Here is an 11,500-nt window from a genome sequence, read left to right on the forward strand (position 1 = left end):
CCACGGGTGTTGAACTTTTGGTATTACCCCTTAACTTCTCTAGGGAAGAGATTTAAAAAAACAGGCATTTATATAAAAGCAGGAAGTCTTCAATGTCAAGCTAGGAGGACAATTTGAACTCTAAAATGAAAAATCTAATGTCAAGGGCTTAACTGCTATCTCAGCCATGCTCCCACGACCAAGTGACCCCAAGGGAGTAGTGTCCTTGCAGATTTTGGCCCAACAATAACAACCTAAAAAAATCCCATTAAATTTATGCGTCATTTTATCTGCATCATAACTTGAGAAAGATCGAGATCATGACTGGTCAGTATCAAMCTCGAAATACCAGGAATAGCATTCTCATCCCATAGGCTGATATTGTTGGCTTTGCATTGTCAACATTCAAGCAGAAGTGTTTGTGGAAAAAATGAAAACGGCAACAAAAGTTAAATCCCTAGTGGCAAAAAAAGCAACTTTTTTATTAATAACTGAAATAGCTATTTAAATAAATAAAAGGCATGTGAATAGCAAAAGGGATACAGCTGGGATGTTTATTTTACATTGAGAGATTTAGAGTTTCTGTACAATAGAGCACAAACAGAGCATGTTTGGAGACAGGTGCTAGAGAGAGAGTCAACTAAGGTAGCAGACAGGACAATGAAACCATGACACATCCAAGAGCTTGGAAAGATGTTTTATCCAACCTGATGAAGATGTCTTTGCAGAAGTGAAGCAAAGAAAATTATCTGCATGAAAAGAAGAAGTGAGATAAGGTAGGAAATAAAAAGGTGCAGTAAAGATTCCCCCAAAAGTAGCAACAGCACAGCAGAGCCCAGCACGCCAAGATGACCACTAGTGAAATACCACACCATGCTACGATTGGAATGCTACAGCAACGTCCTCATGCACCAGCAGAGGAGCACATTTTAAAGTCTGTTTTCCATTTGGAAATATCTCAAATGGAAGAAATACTGTAATCTCTGTAAACAGAGGGCAAAAAAATCCATTTGTGTGATAAGCCACTGAGCAAAAGCATATGTTGGGACATAAAAATAAGAAGTATACAAAGCAGACATTAGACACTATAAAAGACTGGGGGAGGGGGGGAAGTAATGAACAAATGTAGGGATCTTAAAAGGTAAGCAAGGAAAAAACATGCAAATATGGGTGCAGGCCAAGCACATTTTCAGCTCTAACCAAAGCTTATGCCTTGCTGAAAAGGTGTTAAGTTCCGAAAGAAAGGCTGGGGCTGAACATCGCACCTCCCAAGTACGAGAGAGTCCCAGCTCTTCCTCTTTCCCATGTCAACAGCACACAGTCCATGCAAATGAGAGGTATGAGCATGGGACAGCAGATTTAGCACAGCTGATCTCTGTTCAGAGTTTTTAGGTTCATGGAGGAAGGGCCAGGCTGCATCATCACTGCACACCTCACAGACCTCGCACCTGATCACTCTTCTGTTTTTCTCCTACACAAAATGCTCTCTTTTYCCCCCTTATGACTACAGCTGATACTGACACACTTCTGCTACTTGCAAGTTACTTACTACCACTGTCCACAAAAAAATGCAAAGATTTATTTTTCAAATACTCTTCACAGAAACAACCTACATTTCAATTCTGTCACTTCTATGGGTTTAAATGACAAAGTATTTTCAATCAATTTCTGCACATACAATTTAATAATAACAACTGAAAATTTCAGAGCAGTTGAGGAAATTTAGATAGGCACTTTCCATTGGCATTAATAGAAGAGACGGCGAAGTCTCATGTTTTTCTTTGAAACGCTGACAGGAACTTTGCCAGAAGAAAACTGTGACAGCAGAAGAACAACATACCCTGTATACAACATGTACCCAGGTAATCATCTTTTGGCAATTTACAAGCGATGRGCCTGGGAGAAAATACTTGAACAGAGGTGAGCTGAAAGGATAAAAGCAGAGCTACAAAAAAGGGGCAACCACAAGACACAAGGGTCAGATACGGAATGAAAGAGTAAACAAGCTTATTCGGCAGCTTACAAAATCACCATGAGTATTTACCAGGCTAGGCACAACACTCGCCCACACTCTGCCATGGTAAAGAAATCGTTCATGGTGTTTTGCAACCCTAGTCTCGCTAAAGGACTGCGCCTCCCGCTAGACAGCGGGTATAATTTCAAAGCCGGAACCACGCAATCAATGAGGGCAGAGAAGCAGGCGCAGGCACAAGCTGGAAAGACATTTACATGGAAGTCATATCGTTGAGAGCGTGGTCCAGCTCCTCGCTGATGGCTTTGTACTTCAGTTTCTGAGCGTATAGCTCATCTAACATTCCCCCAAAGGGAGGCAGAGGGGTGCAAGGAAATGGAGCGTGATCATGGGATGGAAGGTGAAGGCAGTGGCATGAGATACCATCCAGAAGCAGCAGGAAAGGGGAAGAGAGCACACAGAAAGAAGTGTTGTGGCAGACAGAACAAAAGAACCACCAAACAAAATACAAAATTAGGGAGTAATAATAAATTAAAAAAGTGAATAGTTTTGTGACAAGTTCTTTAACTGAACTGCCAGTGAGGCAACATGTGATAAAGAGAAAGATGGAAGCAAACAAAGTGTATAAGGTAAGCAAAACCCCTGTTTCCCTACCCTGGATTTAACCTGTTTTAATAACCATTAGAGAGGCACACACACAAGCTACAAAAGCCMGTAGCAGGGACAGAAGATCTGAAAGCGGGGCTCAAGGAAGATGCTAACATTTATCTTTCATTGCTCTTTTATAAAACCCATTGCTTTCTCTGAGCTATCATAAGCTCAGATTTTTCAAGAGATTTTTGTTCTTTCTAAAGCACTCAGTTTTCTTCTCTGTTTCTTCCCTAAGTGGMCATAAGTTTTCAGCATCTGAGTATTAGATACTAGATATTTCATATGCTTTATGCATAAGTAAGCCTGCCACTATACCAAGTGATCATATTGCTTAAAATCTCAGACAACGTAACACACCTAAGAAGTAAACTCCATATAACTTAACCTTTAATTACAAAGTACTATTGAATTATTTGCTCTGGGGGAGAAAGCACATTGTACTGTAGTTCTGAAAGATTTATCAGAACCTTAGAGCAAACTCTTTGCTTAATAAGTTGTCCTCTTGAATACGTATACAATCCATTAGCTTTGCTGAAACTGTTCTCCGTCGCAAAATGCTTGCCCTGACCTGCACTCTTCACGGTCATAAATTAGGTTGGTTTGTTACATTCCTAATTATAACAAACATAACACAGCTCTTCACCAACTTTTAAAGCAATAAAATAGTTGCTAATAACACTTATCTTATTATTTACCTTGCAYATAGACATATACTTCCAAGAAGAAGAGTTTAAAGTAAAAATGAAAGACGTCTTTAGAACATCAGAGAAAAAGGAACAGGCAAGAGCAAAACACTGTTCACCCGAAATATTTAAGTTATCAATACATTTCAGTTGGAAAACATTTAACAAATATTTTGCATATTTTACTCTTTAAGCAGACCCATTTATATAAGCAGGACAAGTTTGATGAATAGAACTGGGTACTGAATAAAAACAACAGGAAAACATGAGATCTGTATTTCTGTAGTAAGCGTGAAGAACAAAGAACCATACCTTCTAGGTCATCAATGCTCTTCTCCAGCTTGGTTACTGACCTCTCAGCAAATTCAGCACGGGTCTCAGCCTGAAGTCAGGACAAATACAAATGATTTTAGGAAACACACATGTAGTACTTACAAATAGAAGAGCAACAATTCAAGTGAGAAGAAAAAAGTACCATGATGGGAAATGGATTTGAAATAAATTAAAACAATACGGAAGCATTCACTTTTAGGAGAGACAGCTAACACTAAACTCACTGAATCAGAAATGACATATCCATCTTTAAAGATTCAAAGTAGTGTTTATATATAAAGAAACAAAGTAGTATTGCAATGTGTGCTGTAAAGAATGGTTCTAATTTTACCTCCTTCAGTTTGTCAGTCAAGACTTTAATCTCCTCTTCATATTTGTCTTCTTTCTGCGAGTACTGCAATTAGAAAGAAGATCACTGATATTAGACCAAGCAGTCTACACATACAAAAATATCACATTCGTAACTGTCTTCCAATAGATGAACTGTATAGAAGAAACGTGGGTATAACTAAGTTCCGCTTACCAGACTGTAGTCATACAAATTTTATTACAAGAGTTATATACTAGTTGAGTTATATACCAAGGCTATGCAGTGGGAACTCTGAGTAGAAATTAATCCCACAGTTTTAAAGAGGAGGGGCATTTTGAGAAAATACATTAGCACATCAAATGCCATTTTAAAGCACATTATATAAACATACATAAATGCTGTTGGATGTTTAACAGTAGATGTGTTCAAATAATACTGGTTTATTTGGAATCAGAAAGAATCCTAGGTTCTCATAACAGCCAAATATGAATTGAGTAGTAAGTCCAAATGCTTCTATTAACAAATGGCCTTGCTGAAATGCTGCAAACAAAAGTTATCAGCCTATAAAAACACAGGCCAGTCGAGGTGACAACTTGTTAAGGAACACATTCTCACATAAGTCTCTAGCCTACCTTCTCAGCCTGAGCCTCCAGCGACTTCAGGTTGTTGGTCACAGTTTTCAACTCCTCTTCAAGCTCAGCACATTTGCTGTTATTTCGGAAGGAAGGCAGGAAAGGGGCGGGTGGAAGATTCAGTCAAGCAAAAGAAACAGGAGAAAATAGGGGGAAAAGATAGAGAAAAATGAAAACAATTATAGAGCAAAAGGATGGCCTCAAAAGCAGCTGAATCCATCACAGATTGAAAGCAATTCTTTATGATGCCAAATTCTGCTCCAAGTATGCGTTAAGAACACCAGACAGAAATTATCTACAGCCCTTGGCTTACACAGAAATATTTACACAGCCTTTAAATGTGAGACAGTTCAGCTTCTTTTTGGCTGCACAAGAGATCGGTTGTAAAGGTAAAAATGAATAAACAAACAAAAAGAGACCAAAGAAAACCACCAAAGCAAGATGCAAAGAGAGTAAAGAGCGTAGTGAGGACTTATTTGTTACTACTGAGTGAGCTAACTGGCTATGAAAGCTGAAAGACTTGGGTTGCAGTTAAACCTAAGAACTGTTTATTAGTATCAGTACCTTATCCTCTGCAGCCATTAATGCTTTCAAGGTTTGATCCATTATTCTTAACTGTTCTTCCAGCTGTCGGACTTGGCTGTTAGTGAACACATGAAATGCACAAAAGCCATTCACAAAATCAGTGTGCAGGTACAGCATGCAGTGACAAAACACACGCGCACACACATACAAACACATTTACTTTGGTGCTGACCATTTATTTCAACCATTACAGTAAATGAGCAGAACATAGCTTTGAGCTGAACACAGTGTACTGCCAATGTTTCATGCTGTTACAGTTACTGTCTTGCAGCACCTCACACGCATCTCAAGGGCGGTTCCAACGTTTACCTTTCCGAAAGCTCAGCACGTTCCTCAGCCCGCTCCAGGTCGCTCTCAATGATCACAAGCTTACGAGCCACCTATAGGAAAAGGCAAATGACAATCACAGGCGTTATGCTGCTGCAGCCAGTGTCATCTGTGGCTGGAATCTAGGAGGCAGGCAGCTGGGCCTCTTCCCACTTTCAGCTGAAGGGTTAACACGTGAGTTTTGATTATGCGACATCTTCATTATTCATTTGGGTCAGAGTTACCTGACATTTTTCACAGCCTCTCTTCTTCATTCCCCAAAAGGCAGCTTAAAAGTAGTCTTTTTGAGAGACTCCTTAAGAGACCGGGGAATGCTCTCAACCATTTTGGTGCAAAGGACTGAGCACAGATCTCCAGCCACCTACTTGGCCCTGGAGGTATGTATCCAGGTACCCAGTCTTTTTCTGCAGCTGCAGACAGTGGTGTTTGTAATCTTTTGAACTTAACATGGCAAAGGAAAGAAGAAACCATAGGCAGAGCCTGAAGGGCCTTAGAAACAGATGATCTGTGTTCAAAAACTGACCTCTTCATACTTGCGGTCAGCCTCTTCAGCAATGTGCTTAGCTTCTTTAAGCTGGATCTCTTGGATTTCCATTTTCTCTTCATCCTTCTGGGCTCTATTTTCAATGACCTTCATTCCTCTGAAAGACAAGAAAAACAGGAAATTCAAGGTTCAGGGTTTGCCAGTTTATCTTCAGCTCTGCTACCCCACTGGACTGTGTCTTTCTGACAGGTACATTAAGATGAAGCAAGCATGTCAGATACTTGATTCTGCAGACCAGGGGTCTAGTCCTGTGTACTTGCACATTGGAAGTTTAAAGGAGAGATGCATAACTTAGGAGGAAATAAAAGTCATTTGTTTAGCTCTTTCCACAGTTCAGCTCTACTCAGAAACTCGAAACCAGCTGACTAGTCTTTTCATTTTAAGTTCAGGGAAACCAGTTCTTATACAAAAGTAAATCAAAAACATCTTGCTTCTAAAGATCTAATAAAATGACTTAAAACATCTGTGCTTCTTCACTCATCATGAGATAGCATGTTCCAATTCCTGCAGGACTGACAGATATTATCTTTATGAGACAGACAGATTCCCATGAGTTTTGTCATGTCAGAGCCCTTGAGCAATGAAGTTCTTTGTGCTCAGCACCAGCAAAGTTTAACCCCTTTGCAATAGGAAACATCTTGTGGTCCCCCTTCCACGCACGTTTGCCTGAAATTCTCTTTCTTAGGAGACACACAGCAACCTGTGAAATAGTAAGGTGCTTTCTACTTTCAACAGGCTGCAGCATTAGTGAGGTAAAAAGAGAAGTGCATTACATTTGGAATTCTTTCCCAAAGAAAGATTCTATCACAGATAAAATATAATCTGTAAAAATAAAATGTGGGATCTTCCAAAGTCAGCAAATCTTGAGCTCCTAACTCATATTAAGTACTTCTGAAAATCCCAGTCTAAATAAGACTCAGTCAGCATCATCTCCCTCTCTCTCCCCTTTGTTCAACATCATGCACAAATCTGATCAACAAGAGAACCAAAGCCTCCTTCAGCCCTTTGCTGTTCTCTAGGTGGGATTTTCTACATATGATGAAATCAAGAATCACCCTACAGCACAGGAATACATATCACCTGTACAGAACTTGTCATCCAAATATAGGAGCCTGGGCTGGGTCAAGCAGTTTTTCCAGGAAGTGACACAGCACATCAGAAGTCAGCCCTACCCCAGGTAAATCTGATCTTTACAACTGAGACACAAACAAGAACTCAAGCCTAAACATTTAGGGCATCCCTACAGACAAACTGTAACTGAAGTTCATGTAGGCAAAGGCAGAGAGGATGACACATGTTCAGAGACATAGGAGTGGTTTAATTTACTTCCCTAATCCACACCCTGGCAATTACCACCTTCGTCATAAGGGTAATGAGCCCTTTAAGAGTGGTCCTGCCCACCTTTCACTCTCATCTGCAGCCTTCTCAGCCTCCTCCAGCTTCTGCAGGGCGGTGGCCAAGCGCTCCTGAGCCCGATCCAACTCTTCCTCAACCAGCTGGATGCGTCTGTTCAGAGAAGCTACTTCGCTCTCAGCCTAAGCACAGGAAGAACAGAAATTAATGCATGGCAATGTACACATCACCTTTTGTAAAAGATCAACCCACATTCCTGCTAGTGTCATTTAAAAGCACTTCAGTAATTTCTCACTTCATCCACTAAATAGCATGTACACAGAGACATGCATGCCCTCACCAAATTGTGAAGTTTATTGCTTAATGGGGAAAACGTGATTAGTGCTTCCTTTACATAAAGCACAGTAAGGGCTGTACCTTTTGAACTAGAAAGAGCTGTACTAGAGGAATTATGAATCGTTCTCTAAATATTTTGTTATTGTATTTGCAGACTTGAACCAATTATAGACTTTTTTTTTTAAAGCAAATCAACACAAATATCCAAGTTACCCAATTATTCTATGTTATCCTGAATAATCTACTGCAGGAGTACATTTAAAAACCAAATCCTTTAACTCTGACTTTAGGCCATAGTTTGATAAGAAATGCTGTACCAGTATGTCCTCGTTTTCAATAAGCACCTAGATCAGCATTTGCAATGAGAGCTCACACAGAGAGCGCACAAGAACATTTAAGAAGTATCTGAGCCGCTGGATACCCACAAGCTTTGTGTATAAGCGAGATACAGAGCTGGCAAAGAAGGCATCAGTGGAGGCTACATCACGGAAGGGCCCTGGTGCAGGCAAGAGTCACCTGAAACATGCTGGTTGTTTCGATAATGCCATCTTCGAACTTCCCCCAGATTTCCCTCYCTTGAATTACCTGTTTGCTTAATCTTCCATACAACACTTGCAACTAATCTCTCTCTTATCCTTACAAGCTTTTACTTCTGACATTCTCAAACCTACACTTGCTTAAGTTGTAGAGTAAGTTCTCCAACAGCCTCCTCATAGCAACCCCTTTATTAAACTTGCTCTTAATATCCTTTTGAAAGAAACGAGGAAGAGATATAGCAAAAAGATTATTCTAAAAAGTAAATTACTTCCAAGAATAAAAATTACTCTTAATTTGTATTGAAAGCTATCTTGCCAGGTATGAGGAAGTACAAATTCGGTATTTCTTATAATATCTAATTGGTGGAAAAAAAAAGAAAAGAAAAGAAATTCCTTTCATACCAAAAGTATCAGCTTGGTACTTTTTCTATCATTAAAAAGTTAAGGAACTGTTATTAGTTGTTTCTACTAGCTAGAGGCACTTGGATACACTTGGCCAAGGTTTGAATTTTGTTGTACAAAACATCAGTGAGGATAACTTACACACCAGACCACAAGTAAAACAACCTTTGATATAACAGTAACACCGCCACTAGAATGACTGGAAACTACATACAAACAACAGAGTTGCAAATATATATTTGAACATTACTGAGTACTGGCAGTGAACGTGTGGAACCAAAACCAGAAAAGAACCCTACAGATCCACATCAACTCCAATACGAAGTCTTTATCTAACTGTATAATAGTGCAGTAGGACTCCAAACCTATGTTTTTAGATTTCCAGCTTTAAAGAGTAAGAATTTAAACATTTTGAGTTGAGAAACAAAGCAACTTTTGGGGGGAGAAAGAGACTTTCATGTGCTCACAAACATTACTCTGGGGAAATTAGTAATGTTACAAGTTAATTATTGGCACATTACGACTTCTCATCATGATAAGAGCATACAATAAGCTTAGAAAACAGAGGGTGACTAAAGTTCAAGTTTTTACTTCCTGCTCTAGGAGCAGTAACCCAATAAGGGTTTACTGACTACCCTTATATGGCCCAAGTTGTTATTCTGCAGAGCAGGACTTCTCTCCTTATATGGCAAGGAAGGAAAAAACCCCAGTGACATTAAGGGACACTCCCATGATGAGCAGACAAACATAGTCTTCTGCATTTTTGCCAGAGCRCTTATACACCGCATATTTTTACAGTGAGAGATGACATGGATAAGTTACTGTTGGGTGTTAATTACTACTGCTGTAAGAGATTCTGTTTTCCAGCTAATCACATAATTGAAGAAGGAATAACGTATTCTGAAAATGCAGTCACTAACAGCCCCATGAAATGCACGCAGACAACACAGCAGAAGAGATTTTTCTTCTTCTTAAAAAAAAAAAAAAACACCCCAAAACACCACACACCCCCGCAATAGCTGCTAGTCAGACTCGCGAAACGCTAACAGTCTGGTTTAACAATCAAAGCTGCAAGCGGTGATATGCTTTGGCCACAGCCTTAGCTTTTTCATTGTTTGCATATCTGTACCCTGCACAGAAAGAAAAAATGCCCTAGCTGGTCACGTGCTATACGTGCACGGCACTACACTAAGGGAAGGGTCACTCCACACCTCAGGTTGCTTGCTGCAGTGTTCCCAAGCCGCCTCCTCCTCCTCCTCCGTCCTCAACCACACAGAAACGCAGCAGCCACAGCGCTCGCACCCGCAGATTGCTTGTCACAGAAGAGGCACAGGTCTGCATGTGCCCGGGAGTCGTTCTCCGCATTTGTTCACCTCAGTACTGACCTCCTCCAAACAAAAACTGAAATACCATGCAAACGCACGCAGCAGAATCCGACATGCACTGCTCCCGGGGAGAGGCAAACACTGCCCTGCAGGATGCTAAGCCTTAGGCCAGCCCCGTGACGAAGCTCTAACGGCAAGACTTGGCCAGCGAGCTGCAATCGCTCCTCCAGACYGATCCTTCCGCCACCAAAGGTAACAGCAAGCCTTCCCGCTCTCAGCGGCATAGTAACCAACCGTAGCAACAACGCTTAGAAAAGGAGTCCAGTTGCTTTTAAGACAGAAACCCTTATGAAGCAAATTAATATGACTGCGACGTGATCCATTACTGAAAAAAGGGCACGTGAAGTGACTTGCAAGAACGTGGTAAGGAGCTTTGCTCCTTGGGCAGGCCATCTGCAAGTGACGAGAAGGCCCTTCCCTTACTAGATATCATTGCGAACTTGCCGCCCAGAACATACAAACCCTCCTGCACACTGTAAGGAAATACAAAAATCACCATCTTTTCTATTGTAACAAACTGCATGAATAACAAGGTTGTTCTTTTGCACCACTTTTACACAACCACTGAAGCCATCGTACAGGACACTGCCTACTTTACAGAAGGAAAAAACAATTCATGGCTGCTGGTGTTACCCAAGGTTGGTAGCCAGGCAAAAAAAAAAAAATAGCACCATCGGTTTTTTTTGCTGTAATAGCCACCCATAATTACATCTGCACCAGCTGATACATTTTCCTCCTTTCTGTGTACACATGTGTAACACAGGCAAATATGGCATTGACACAGGCCAGTTCGGCATTTCCATATAGTGTCTTTCAAGTCATCTTTGCCTGATGAAAAATACGTAATTGCTTTAAATCGAGTGACGAAGGCAGCCGTGGCTCTGCCCGGGGAGTCGCCCGTTTAATTCCTCGCTCCGTCACGGAGCGCCACACGCCCTGCCGGACAAGCCGCCGGGCCCGAGCCCCCGCAGGGGTTAAAGGAAGCAACGCAAAGCAAACAAACAAACGGAAGCTTTTCCCGGGGTGGCCTACAGCAGGTGCGACCGCAGCAAGCTCCGCGGCTGCGGGCAAACCCCGAACCCCGCCGGGCTGCTCCCGGCCGCCCTCGTCCCCGCGGCTCCCGCCCGGCCTGGCCGGGGCTCCGGGCGGGCTGCGCCGACGCCGGGCACCGCGGCACCACCGGCACCGCCACGGCACCGCCACGGCCACGGCCGCGGCCCGGCGCCGCCCGCAGATAACGGCCGCGCCAGCCGGACCCCGGTTCCCGGCGCCGGCAGCAATCACGGCGCCCCGGGGCTGCCGCGGGGCCGCCGCCGGCCCCCGCTAACACCTCGACCGACCGGCGCAGGCCGCCACCGCGCCGCGATCCCGCCGGCACCGTCACGGCCCCGGCCTCGCCCCCCCGGCGCCGTCACACCCGGGCGGGGGCTGAGGCGCTTGGGGCGGAGGCCGCGACGAGGCCGGTCGTGTGT

The 11,500-nt window shown here is 42.5% G+C and overlaps 1 protein-coding gene across 8 annotated transcripts in view; it reads right to left on the reverse strand.

Moving 5' to 3' along the window:
* Positions 1 to 11,500, reverse strand: part of TPM1 (tropomyosin 1) — a 19,859-nt gene that overhangs the window by 5,484 nt on the left and 2,875 nt on the right. For 3 of the 8 annotated variants that reach the window (XM_026077822.1, XM_026077823.1, XM_026077828.1), the window contains exons 3-8: positions 7,418 to 7,551; positions 5,996 to 6,113; positions 5,455 to 5,525; positions 4,561 to 4,636; positions 3,950 to 4,012; positions 3,598 to 3,667 (exon numbers count right to left, since the gene is read on the reverse strand). In XM_026077822.1, coding sequence (XP_025933607.1) covers positions 3,598 to 3,667; positions 3,950 to 4,012; positions 4,561 to 4,636; positions 5,455 to 5,525; positions 5,996 to 6,113; positions 7,418 to 7,551 — 532 coding nt within the window. Of the gene's footprint in view, positions 1 to 437; positions 2,288 to 3,597; positions 3,668 to 3,949; positions 4,013 to 4,560; positions 4,637 to 5,124; positions 5,201 to 5,454; positions 5,526 to 5,995; positions 6,114 to 7,417; positions 7,552 to 11,500 lie in introns of those variants that run through there. The other 5 variants (XM_026077824.1, XM_026077826.1, XM_026077820.1 and 2 more) reach the window with 3 other exon arrangements.

Source organism: Apteryx rowi, unplaced genomic scaffold (assembly GCF_003343035.1).
Source record: "Apteryx rowi isolate R43461 unplaced genomic scaffold, aptRow1 scaffold_463, whole genome shotgun sequence".
Lineage (NCBI taxonomy): Eukaryota > Metazoa > Chordata > Aves > Apterygiformes > Apterygidae > Apteryx > Apteryx rowi.